This window comes from Rattus rattus, chromosome 6 (genome assembly GCF_011064425.1).
Source record: "Rattus rattus isolate New Zealand chromosome 6, Rrattus_CSIRO_v1, whole genome shotgun sequence".
Lineage (NCBI taxonomy): Eukaryota > Metazoa > Chordata > Mammalia > Rodentia > Muridae > Rattus > Rattus rattus.
The window spans coordinates 150800512-150813972 of NC_046159.1; the positions used below are offsets into that span (position 1 = coordinate 150800512).

At 45.2% G+C, this 13461-nt stretch overlaps 1 protein-coding gene and 1 non-coding gene across 3 annotated transcripts in view; both read right to left on the reverse strand.

The window, feature by feature from the left end:
- Fbxl13 (F-box and leucine rich repeat protein 13) overlaps positions 1-13461 on the reverse strand; it is a 190702-nt gene that overhangs the window by 40176 nt on the left and 137065 nt on the right. Inside the window, exons 13-16 of one of the 2 annotated variants that reach the window (XM_032907075.1) lie at positions 2379-2477; positions 1762-1879; positions 1523-1685; positions 264-383 (exon numbers count right to left, since the gene is read on the reverse strand). In XM_032907075.1, the coding sequence (XP_032762966.1) occupies positions 264-383; positions 1523-1685; positions 1762-1879; positions 2379-2477 (500 nt within the window). The remainder of the gene's footprint in view (positions 1-263; positions 384-1522; positions 1686-1761; positions 1880-2378; positions 2478-13461) is intronic. The other variant, XM_032907076.1, reaches the window with a different exon arrangement.
- Positions 4970-5055, reverse strand: LOC116904780. Its single transcript, XR_004388444.1, has one exon. It is a non-coding gene; the product is annotated as a small nucleolar RNA SNORD86 (small nucleolar RNA).

The following is a 13461-nucleotide window of genomic DNA, read 5'->3' on the forward strand; positions in this document are numbered from 1 at the left end:
GGCACAGAGAAGTCATACATAGCTACATATCCGTACCTCCATTTCAGAAGTAGAGCTCGGAGACGGGAAGAGGAAGCAACTCAGGTGTGATAGGAGGTTAGTTCTGTCTAAGGACTTCAAGCTCAGGGCTACTCCGGCTTCTGGGTGTGCCTAACGTGTGGAGAGGGTGTGCGCTATTGGCTTTGAGACCTGCCGCTGATTGCTCCTATTAGCAAATGTCACGTAACAGCGAATGCTCTGGTGTAGACATCGCTTTGTCTTACCGCTCTGACAGTTTCATGACAGAGGTGTCACCCATCAGGGAGCAGTTAGCCAAGTTGAGCTCTCTTAGTTTCACACTGGCGGGACCGTCGAAAAATTGCCTCAGGCCGACATCGCCAATCCTGTAGAGACGGGAGAGGATCGAGGATTGTCACACATGGCCTCATAAACAAACGTGCAGACTGGCGGTGACATCCACTTCTACACCAAACGTAGTCCAAAGTAGGAAGTATCCATGTATGCTATTGTGTCAAATTTTAGAAACAAATCTGATTGCATAGCTCTTAATATAATAGAAAATGGATAGGTGATCACAAGATGTCATTAGTGTCCATTTGCTTATTTGGGTGGCATGATTATTAACAACAGGGAATGACTCTTTTTCAGTTTAAAATGTATTTTAGCTTATTCTCGGTTCCGCCAGGCTCCTCCCAGGGACCTAGCAATGGCTTACATCATCATCTGCCACCATTGCCTGCCACTGCCAGGTGCTACCCCAGTTCCCTCCCTCCCTGCTCCCCCCATCCCTCCCCCTCCCTTCCCCTTTCCCTCCCCTCCTTCCCTTCCTTCCTCTGTCTGTCTCTGTCTCTGTCTCTGTCCCCCCCTCCCGTTCCTACATGTTCCTAGCCATCCTCTCCTTTCTGTCCTTCTCTGTCCCCTTTCTCTACCTGTACCCCATCTCCAGACACTCACTCCCTTGCCTTTCCCCAAATGAACCCCCTTAAATCAGGTTTCTCAGGGGGATATTTTGGCATGGGCCCACAAGGTACCCCCTCACCTGCCACATTATATACCATAACACTAAGGTAAAGACATTGTAGAAAGTTCCATAGCATTCAAGGTCCCCCTGTGGTCCCACTCACAACTGAGCTACTTCAGAGAGCCCCTCTCTCTGAAAAACAGCATGAGCTGCTCTTCCCCTAACAACAGTCATATATGTCCATTTAAATATATTTCCAGCCCATACATTGTTAAGAATGGACCGAGCCAGCTGAGCTGGTTTAGGGAGGTGTACAATACAACAAAATTGCTTTCTCAAGTGAACTTTTAGGGGAGATCCTGTTTCCTGTCTTGAGCCTATGCATAGTTGGATGTGTATATGATTAAAAACAAATGCATTGTGGGAAAGGACATGTGCAGAAGAAATGTGATCATGTAACTTAATCCGTCAATCAAAACAGAACACAGTAACGCTTGGACCTGACAGCCAGGCGCATCCTAGATGATCAACAATTTTTGAATACCCTGGATGTCGTCTTACCCTACGCAATTTGTCAGGTTCAACACCGTCAATTGCTTCAAACCCGAAAGTGATTTGAGGCTGCTATCTGTCAGCCCCTTGCAGTCCACCATGTAAATGTGACTGATGCCTGGGTAGTTCTTGTCTACCGACTTAAAGCACGCGTCGGTGATCCTTTTGTTTCCTGTTGGGGGAGAAATACAAGGACTATATTTAAATGTCCTGGGAATAAAATTTAAAAATGATGATAAGTCACAGACCTTCGAATCGGATCTTTTTGAGGTCGCAGGAGGAAAGAGCTTTGAAAGCACAGTCCGAGATGTGTGGGGAGCCAATAAAAATCACCGATGAAATACGAGGACACTTCTCAACCAAAGCCTTCAGAAGAGGGCAGAAAGGAGAGAGGATTTACTGGAGGAAACATGGTAGGGGGACATAGTCATCTCCCCACAGAACCTTCCGAAACAATCAGGCTAACTATTACACTTTCCCAATTTTAAAGCAACTAGGGGGTGTTTTCATATCTGATGAAATTAAATCACGTTTCCAGAGCATGGGCAAACATGAGGAAATGGAGTACTCAGTCAGTCGGTCGGCAGTTCGACATGGGCATCAGGTTTGAGCCACGCAGACAGACCTGGGGCTGGGTTGCAGTCAGGTGAGAGAATTACCATTGTGCTCTGGTTTTGTCACCATGAAGTATTTAAGCATTCAAATGTTTTTAAAGACGCCTGCATGTGTGTATGTGTAAAAATTTGAATGATTTCCTAGCTCCTAATCAATTCATAGAAAAGGTCAATTCACATTTTTCAGTAGCTTAGGCTATTAGAATGTGTGCCCGTATTAAGGAAGGGGAAGGCTCTTTCTCTCTGCCTACTTTCACACAGTTGTCCGTCAGCGTTGGCATGTCATTGATGGTCAGGTGCATGATTCCCGTGCAGCTGTTCGCAATGTTCCGGAAGCCTTGGACTGAGATCTGAATCACAGAGGAGAGAATCATGGGAAGGTTAATTAGCAGGCCTCTCACGAGAGACCAACACGGTGAGCACCAGATCACAGATGTGTGAAAGTTTCCTGTTTTAAGATTAAAACCATGGGCTGAAAAGTGCTTGCTGTCAAGCCAAACAGCCCAGGTTCAAAACCCAGAGCTCACATGGCAGAAGCTAGAACTGATTCCACCACTTAATACAAATGCAGCTACACGGTGTTCAGTCTTTTGTACCAAGCTGTTGTATTCTGAACTCAGCAAGACCCCTGTGGTTCATCCATTGCACGTGTGTACAGATGCGTGCGCACATGTGCGCACACACACATACATACACACACACTCATGCACACACACACCAAGTAATAAATAAATAAATAAATGTAATTTTTAAATAAATAAAACTGAATTAAAACCATAAAATAGGACTGGCATGACAGGAAGAATCCAGTCCTGATTGTTTTTGTAATTAATTCACGTCCCAATGAAGTAAAACTCACATGAAACAGACATGAACCATTTAAATAACTATTCAATGTTTCCTAGTCACCACCTATGTCTAGTTCTAGAACACCTTCATAAGCCAAATGGAAATCATGAGCAACCGGGCGCCTGATCGCCACAAGCCCCTCCCCTTGGCTGGGTGGCATCACTAACCTGTTTCCTGCCTCTTTGGGACAACTCGTGTGCAGTATTTAATGCAAATACAACTATGCCTTTTGTACATAGCCAATGTTTCTGTTAGCATTTTGTTTATGCACTGTATTAGTCGGGTTCTTTAGAGTAACAGAAGTGACAGAATGAATACATATACATATATATTCATATATATGAAGATGAATTCACATTCATGACATACATATAATCCCATATACATGGGATTAATTAGAATGGCTTACAGTCTGTGGCCCAGCTAATCCAAACAATGGCTCTCTACCAACAGAAAGTCCAAGAAGCCAGTAGCTGTTCGGTGCACAAGGCTGGATGTCTCCACTGGTCTTCAGTGTACACTGGGATCTTGAAGACGTGGGTTCTAATGCCAGTGAAGGAAGGGACTTGCCAGCAGATAAAGCTCCCTTCCTCCATGTCCTTCACCCAGGCAAGGATGGACCTTCCCACCTCAAAATAGCTGAGTTAAAAGTAAATCTTCCCACCTCAAAAGATCCAGATCTAGGATGGGCCTTCCCACTTCAAGTCCCTCGCAAGTCTTCACAGCCTCTTGGGTTTCCATTAATTCGGATGTAGTCAAGTCGGCGCGTAAACCAGCCGTTTCTTACACCCAGCCTGAGGCACCTGGAGGAACTCAGTTGCTTTCTGTGGCTTTGTTCCTTTAATGTCCTGACTTTCCGATGTGCTGCACGTTTGTATGTTGGCTACACGTTTGCCTTGTTTCCTCCTTCCCACATATGCTACCACTCCGAACATCCTTCAGTCTGTTGGCACGAGGATCGATCGGTTTTTAGCTCTCTGCAGTGGGACAGAGGACTTGCTAGGTGATACAGTGCGTCCGAGATTCACTTTTGAAGGAAAGGCAAAGCTGTCGTTTTTGCAGTCACACGCATTTTACGCTCTCCTTTATCCTCTACAATTCTATTCGAAGGTTCCAGTTTCTCCTCCCTATCTTTGCAATATGTACTTTCTATCTTTCCAAATTTCTAACGTTTCCAAGTACAGAGCGGAGAGGTGGGTCCGTGGTTGAAATCGCTGGCTGTGCTGGCAGAGGGCCTGGGTTCGAGTCTCAGCACCCACGTGGTAGCTCACAACTGTCTGGAAGCCCAGTTCCAGAGGACCCAGTGCCCTGTTCAGACGTCCAAGGACACCAGGCCGACATACACGGAGGCAGAACACTCATCATAAATAAAAAATAATGAATATACATTTTAGAGACAGCCGAGTAGGCCTGGAGGGACGCACCTGTGTGCATGTCCTCTATGATCAGAGGTACTGTGTACCATTTCCTGTGCCAAGAAACCATTTCCCTGTCTTCTCTGGGGAAGAAAACATTCACGTCTTGCCTACACTTATAAATTGGGCCATCTTTTGGTTCTTGTTGAATTATTAAACAAATAAACAATCCTGGATCCTAGACTCAATACATAAATGGAGCTATTTTTCCCAGTCTGTCAGTTTTCTTTACATTTAAAAAGATTATTTTATGGGTGAAAAATTTTAGTTCTGATGAAATCCAATTCATCTATTTTTTCCTCATTATTCAGGTTTTGTTGTCTCATCTCAGAATTCATTACCAGATCCAAAAATCAAGCAGAATGCCCTGAGTATACGTCCATGCTCTATAGAGTCACGACGCCAGTCGGTAAAAGGAACATTCCTTCCTCCATCGAATGGTCCTGGAGCCCCTGTCAAAACTCAGCTGACTAGGGTTGGGAGAAATGGCTCTACAGTTGCTCTGTATCTTGATTTGTTACCTCTTGTCTTCAAGGCTCTGGAAACTTGGCCCCAGGGCTGGTCCCACCAGCCAAGACAGCATCCAGACACCATGACTGGCCATCACCCCCTCAACAGAGGCCTATGTAAGTTAGGGAGCTCTGTACATACATACACACACACACACACACAGGTGTTCAGCTGTATCGGTGAGAAACTGAGGACGTCAGGACAGACGGATGCCTGTGACATGCCATTTCAACGGTAGCATGGCACAGAAAGTGGGAGTCACATCGACAACAGACTTCTTCTGAGACCTTCAGACTCGTCACACAGAGGACTCCCAGGGTTCTGTCACCAGAGCCTCACCTGCTGGCAGAGGACTAGCCAACGCCTACAGAACTGAAAGTCACATCCTCAAAACGAGAGCTCACTTCAGATGTCCCTTCTTCAGGAAGAGCCTGTGCCCTTAACTAGGCCAGGTTCCCCTTACACACACAACACCATGTAACAACATCCTGAACTAGTTCATGATTAGCTGTCAGAGTAATTCTGCTCAGTTTCTAGCAGACCACCACCCATGGTATCAGGTAACTAGGTAATCAACAAGTACTATTATATGGCCAGACATGGCCAGACATGCAGATATCTATTATATGACCAGACATGCAGACATCTATTATATGACCAGACATGCAGACATCTATTATATGACCAGACATGCAGACATCTATTATATGACCGGACATGCAGATATCTATTATATGACCGGACATTCAGATGTCTATTATATGACCAGACATTCAGACATCTATTATATGACCAGACATGCAGACATCTATTATATGACCGGACATGCAGATATCTATTATATGACCGGACATGCAGATATCTATTATATGACCGGACATGCAGATATCTATTATATGACCGGCAGATATCTATTATATGACCAGACATGCAGATATCTATTATATGACCGGACATGCAGATGTCTATTATATGACCGGACATGCAGATGTCTATTATATGACCGGACATGCAGATGTCTATTATATGACCAGACATGCAGATATCTATTATATGACCGGACATGCAGATATCTATTATATGACCAGACATGCAGATATCTATTATATGACTGGACATTCAGATGTCTATTATATGACCGGACATGCAGACATCTATTATATGACCAGACATGCAGATATCTATTATATGACCGGACATGCAGATGTCTATTATATGACTAGACATCTATTATATGACTGGACATTCAGATATCTATTATATGACCGGACATTCAGATGTTCAGATGTCTATTATATGACCAGACATTCAGACATCTATTATATGACCAGACATGCAGACATCTATTATATGACCGGACATGCAGATATCTATTATATGACCGGACATGCAGATATCTATTATATGACCGGACATGCAGATATCTATTATATGACCGGACATGCAGACATCTATTATATGACCAGACATTCAGATATCTATTATATGACCGGACATGCAGATATCTACTATATGACCAGACATGCAGATATCTATTATATGACCAGACATGCAGACATCTATTATATGACCGGACATGCAGATATCTATTATATGACCAGACATGCAGATATCCATTATATGACCGGACATGCAGATATCTATTATATGACCAGACATGCAGATATTTGAATGAATTCAGCAAATCCTCTTTGATACATGCTCCTAATCTGCAAATTTCTACAACACTGAATCCAGGGCTGGATGCACTGCTAAAGCTGTGACTCTGGATGTGAGGACATTGGGATAATCTGAGTAGCTTTTCTCACGGAGCCCAGGGTAGCCTTGGACCTACTTTATAGCTGATGATTTTGACCGTCTGATCCTGTAACACCCCCATCCTAGGTGCTAGGATTCCATGTATGTCCACCATGCCCAGTTTGTACACTGCTGGGGACTCAACCTGGAGCTTTGAGGATACTAGGTTAGGCACTCTCCCAACTGAGCTACATCCTCAGAAACAGAATCTAGAAATAGAATATTCTAAGGTCTGAAAAATATACGTATCGTGGGTCAAGTATTCTTCCTGAACAAAATTATCCTAAGGAAATAGAGTCGTGTGCTGAAATTTCTGTACATACAAGGATATAGTTGTGTATGATACATTCAGAGAAATGTGTTGGTAGGTTAGCTCGCCGGAGTGTGGGCATCAGAGAGCGTTTTTACACAAACTAGAATCGCTACAACATGAGTGGGCAATATAACATTGTAAGATCACCGTCCTCCATGCAGTCTCCTGCTGTCCAAAGCATGTGGCTGTATTTATTACCAACTATATAACAGTGAAGAACCAACACGAAACTAAAAGATTAGTAATCACGATGATTAACTGAAATAGTACCTCAGAATATATACATAAAGAATACATTAGAAAAATAACTAAGATGATGGAATAGTTCAAAAGGCTGGCTACGTAAAACTTTCCTTTTGAAAACACTGTCCACAGGTGTGGTGATTTGAATAAGTGTGGCCTCCATAGATTCATGTGTTTGATTGCTTGACCACAAGCAGTGGTACCATTATGAGATGTTGAGGCTCTGGAGCCTGGGGATTTCCCTGGCCTGGCTAGGTGTGTGGGTTGGGGCAAAGGGAGAGACCTCGGGTAGGGAGGGGGCACTGCTTCTGCCACCCCCAATGCTGGTCCTTTCCACTGCTGCTGCTTAAGTTGCTCAGGCCTGGCTAAGCCAGCGGGAGACTGACTACCTAGCATCGAGGGGTGCAGGGGGTGCAGGGGAGCTTCTGGTGGTGATTTCGGGAGAGCAGATCTCTTCCCCAAGAGGCAGTGTTACAGCTCTTAGGACAGAAGCTCTCAGACAATGGAATAATTCCTGCACACTTTGAATCCTGAACAAGATATTTGGGGGCCAGGTCCTGCTTCTATGATTGATCTGCCTTGAGCCTATGTAACCTGTGGTCACGTCCTCAACCTGTGGAGGAGGGGCTGGGGGCATTGCCCTATGTGACTGGTCTGTCTCAAACCTCTCTACAGGCGTCGGTGGGGGGCTGCAGTTATGTGAAGCCTTAATCTCCTGGGAGGCTGGGAATATGCCGTCCCTTTTAGAGTCTCCGGGGATTCGACCTATCTCGACCGGGGAATCAGGGTACCTTTCACAGGCCACCGCCCCACAAGGTGTGGCCTTGTTGGAGAAAGTATGTCATTGTGAGAGTGGGCTCTGAGGTTATATATGCTCAAGCTCCACACAGTGTGGAACACAGTCCCCTTCAACTGCCTCCAGATCAAGAAGTAGAACTCTCGGCTCCTCCAGCACCATGCCTGCCTGGATGCTGCTATGCTCCCACCATGATGATAACGGACTGAACCTCTGAACCTGTAAGCCAGCCCCAATTAAATGTTTTCTTTTATAAGAGTTTCCTTGGTCATGGTGTCTCTTCACAACATTGGAAACCAAACTGAGACAGCGGGGAAGCAGTTTCAGTGTGTCACCTGGGAGCTCGCCAGAAGTGTAGGTCCACTTGGAACTAAAGCTGAGCAAATTCCAGAATCTGCAGGTCGCTCCTAAGTGCGTTAGTGCTGGAGAAATGTGTATGTGAAAATGCACTAGTGTTCTTCAGAGAAACCAAGCACATATCTACACCTCTGAAGAGAAAGACATTAACTTTAAGAAATCAGATCATGTCTGGTGCAGGGGCACACGCCTTTAATCCCAGCACTCAGGAGGCAGAGGCAGGTAGCTCTCCGTAAGTTCAGGGCCAGCCTGGTTCACATAGTGAGTTGTAGGAAAGCCATGGAGGGGCTGTGCATATAAAGTGATCCAGGTTTTTTTGTTGTTGCGTTTTGTTTTGTTTTTAAGGAAAATAAATCAGATCGCTGGATTCTAAGGGCTGGCTAGTCTGAAATCTATAAACCAAAGCCAGGAAGCTGAAATTCCAGAAGAGTAGATATTGTGATTTTGAATCAAAAATTCAAGAAAGCTCTCTGTGTTACAGTCTTGAGGCAGAATTCCATTTTGCTGGGGCAAAGCTGTCTTCTCTTGAGGCTGAATTTACCGTCTGAGACTCACCCACGTCACGAAAGGCAGCCCATGTATAAAGCAAAGCGGCGTAAATACTAGGGAGGGTTCTGCCTCTCTGATGCCTTAAACACGGTAAGACGCATTTGGAGGTGGGAGTGATGGTCTCGGCTCCAGTAGCAAGAGGGGAGGAGAGCCATAAGAAAGGAGGAGACATTTTTGTATTGTTGCCATGGATTTCTGAGGGAATTTTTCATGATTTCTTCCAGAAAAAGTTCAGGGAGATGAATGAACGGGTAAACACAGGTAAGGAAGAATGATTCAGGGCTTGGGGTCAGCAAGGCTGGGCTCCCCGGCCCCACCCCTCCCTCACAACAGCAGTGGCTATAGAAGTGCTTGGCGTACACAGTGCCGGGCCATGTACCATCGGTCACAGTTTGGCCCCTTATTATTCTTTTAGACCCAAGGACTAGAGGCGGATGGACCTTGAGATTCCCCATAGTGTATTCCTCACAGGCGAACATAAAAAAGGCGTGGTGGTGGGTGGTGGTGTTGAGAGATGGATTCCTTACCCATTCCCTCAACTGTCTCTTAACTCTGAGCAGTGTCTGGTCCTGACTGGACGAGCCGAGCCAGAGGAGCAAGTGAATGAGAGTTCTTCAGGCGGTTGTCAGAGCCTGGGCCAGAGTCCACCTCTTCCGTTAACCCCACGGGCGACAACTGCTGTTTTTAACAGTTCTGACTTTGCTCCCTCTCTCCCGGATCCTGGCACTGTTATCTCCAGAAATGGCTTCTACAGAACAAATAAACAAGTGTTCTTCCTCTTGTCTTGAAAATACATCCACGGCAAGAGTTCCTGAAAAGGGAGGAAGGGTGACTTATCCAGCAGCCCAGCTGGGGGACTCCTCGAACTACAGCCAGATGCTCGACGCTCCGACCCGAGGATTCGTCTCTGGAGAATGGAGAGGAACCTCTGGGTCTGGGGAGAAGGTCTCAGCTTTGTCCTGGCACCAGGCACTTAGTTTTCCACCAAGTTTATATTACGCTAGCCAGAGAGATGTTTGGCAATGTTTTATGGCTCGAATATTTCTGCCAGCATCTTTTTAGGCCAAGCAATTAGTAGTTGCTTTCTCTTTGCCGAAGTAATGGCGTATAAATCTGAAACTGGAATATGTTTCCTTAAAGTAAGGAGAAAGAAGACACCACCACGTTCAAGTCGGGATTGGTGACTGCGTATTCTGCGTTTTGACTGAAGATCTGACCTCCGCTTACTTGTGAGGTGGCGTGGCTCCCCTTTGCCGAGTAGGAAGTTGGGGAAGTGGCCTCACCAGTGTGCTCCAGCTCGTGTCCTAACAGAGAGCCATGGCTATTGACAGGGAGGAGAGTCTTCCCAGCTGCTAATGGAGCAGACCGTATGCACAGCAAGGCAGCCGTGTGTGGAGAAGGAGTAGCCGTGACCCAAGATCCCATCTTTCCCCCACTCCAAGATGGAGAAGCCCGTGCGTGATGGCTGGGTAAAGGCAGCGCTGACCGCACTGATGACCTCTGACCAAAGCCCACTGTCCACTCTGCTTCTATAACGTCATCTCTGGATCAGTCTGCTCAGTAACAAAAAGACATTAAATGTGCAGGGACAGACCCTCTGTGACAGACGTGTCCAGCTTGAGTAGCTGTGGTCCAAGCCATGTCCCTGGACTGCTTCCAGCTGTTTCTCTCATTCTAGCAGCACTGTGGCCAATGACCAATAAGTAATGTAATGACTTTGGTCAGACCCATATATCCTCTTGGTGACCTCAAAGGAGCACTGGAACATTTTACTTCACTGCGTTGAGCTGAAGCCACCTCGCCCTCTACCCTCTGTGGTTCTTGCCCAAACACATTTTTAATCCCTTCTGACAAACACAGACAGGGTCTTCGCCACCATCACGTCCTATACAATACAACGCAAACCTGATACAGGATACGGCCCAGCAAAAGGGTTTTAACAGAGTAAGTGGGCACTGAATAAATTGTTGGTCCAATGTAAATTATAATTTGGAGAGTGTCAACATGGCTAGTTAAAAGGCTTCCATATTTATCAAAACATTTGGATAACAAACTAGTTTTTAAAAATAGCTTTACTTGTCCAATGTGAGTGCAGAGCACAGCGGAGGGAGGCCTGCTGACGCCAGAAGGGCAACCGTGCTCGCCAATTCTGCATTTGCTGGACAGTGACTCAGAGCTGTGACCAGCCAGAAAGAGGCTGGCCCCATCTTGAACTCGTGTCACTGTTGTTGAGCACACGGCTTCTTGTTCTTCTCCTCCTCCAGTGGTCAGGTTAACTAGAGTTCCCGCTGTGCTGGAGAACCCTCCCCTTAGTGATTGACAGAGTGGAACCGCAGCGATTCCTTCTCACAGCATAGTGATGCTCAGAGATGCTTGGCTTGTCAACACTTCTCCAGCTAGCACTTAAGCCTCGAGCTTTATTCCCATCCAAAGATCAAAACGGTTTCTGAATAGCTTGTGGAACTCCGTGTGGGAGTCACTTCCCATTGTAAGGAAGGGAAGAGAAACAACGGTTAAGTGGGGTGTCCAAATGTGCGAGATTGCTTCAAACTTTTATTTTCAGGAACGGGAAACAAGAGCTGAATCCCCTGAGACTTGTTACTTGTCCTCAGATGGAAGCATTGCTGCCAGATGATCCTTCTCACTCATCTAATTGACCGTCCTTCGTGCGCTTTGCCTGAAAGAACCCTGAACAATAGATGTTAAGTCTGTATTTCTTCTCTTTTCCTTTGCTTTTCACTGTGGCCGAGAGAGTTACATGAAACAAGGAATTCTACGACCACCTTTCAAATGTTACACCTCTGGTTTAGAGGATAAATGAAAAGGTTTGTAATAATCCTGTTTTGTTTGGGTTTTTTTCTCAGTACAATGGAGCTGCAGTTCTGGAGGACTGTGTTAAACTTCTCCTAAGAGCTGAGCCATGGCAAGCAATGGCACTGTGGGTTTTTACCTTACAGATCTCCTAGAAGCCAGCTCTCCCTACCAAACGGCACTTAAGACCATATGGGTATTCTTTTTCAAATCCAAAATGCAACTTTAACAAAAAAAAATTATAACCCAAGTATCTCTTCGAGTTTTATTAAAGAGAGATTGGTGGCTAAGCGCCTGACCTCAGCGTCTCATGGACCAAGGGCCTCGTCTAGACATTTTCTGATCTTAGCATCCGTCTCGGGGCTGTGAGAAGCTGGCTCATACCGCTCATGAAAACAAGGTAAATTTGGTCGTTTCTTAAAAATAGTATCTTGTTTTGTTGGTGGTGGTGGCTTTGGTTTTTTTGTTGTTGTTGTTGTTGTTTTGTTTTGTTTTGTTTTTGAGACAGGGTTTCCTCTGTGTAGCAGAGCCCTGGCTGTCCTGGACTAGCTTTGTAGACAAGGATGGCCTTGAACTCACAGATATCCCTCTGCCTCTCTCTGCCCCTCTGCCCCTCTGCCCCTCTGCCCCTGCCTCCCGAGTACTGGAACTAAAAGTGTATGCCACCATGCATGGCTGGAAAATTGTTGGTAAGACTTACATTTTCAGTAATTCTATAAGCTTACTATTAAGCATAGATGTTTAAAATATATTAAATTTATAATTGTAAAGTATATTAAATACAAAGGTAGTATATCCTCAAACCCATCACTCCTTGTTGGTTTTGCTAGATGTTGCCATTGTCTATGCTTATACAGATATTTGTGTCCCTCACCATGACAATATCATATAATGGTGAGCTGCTGCATTTCTCTCCCCATCTCCCTTCCCAATACTCTCCCATTGGCAACTGAAGACAGGTTACTGCGAGAATATTTACAGCACAGAATTCAGCAACTATGAACAAGCATAGTGTTCCCCGTCTGTGATGATTTGATTGAGAATGGTCCCATTGGCTAATGTGTTTGAAGACTTGGTCCTTAGTTGCTGGAACTTTTTGGGAAGGATTGGGAGGTGTGGCCTTGTTTCACAATGCGTCACAGGGGACGGGCTTTGGGGTTTCAAAACATCTGAACAATTCCCAGTGTTTCCTCTCCTTGCCTCCCACTTATGGACTGAGATATAAGCTCTCGCCTTTTCCTGGAACCAAATCTTGCTCGGCCATCATAGATTCTGACTCTCTGAAACCATAAGCCCAATTAAACCTTTTCTTTTATAAATTGCCTTGCTCATGGTGTTTTATCACAGCAATACAAAAGTAACCAACACAAAAATTCGATGCTTTAAGAAGGGCTTAATGATCACCAGCAACCGGGCTTGACCATGCATGAGATATTTTACCAAAAAAAAAAAAAAAAAAAAAAAAGTGGCTGTTTTCTGCCCCTGTCCTAAGAATTTGCCTGAGGCTAGATAGAAAAGAAATGGGCTAATTTCTTTGGTGTAAGAGCTCTCAAGCCTAATGTTAACTCTGTAGTCTCATCCTAAGTAACCACTCCTATGCACAACAGCAAGTAGAATAAAAAGATACAAAATCTACAACTTGAAGAGGAAAATAGCACCAGGGAGTGCTACATTGGAGCCAAGGCTTACTGTGC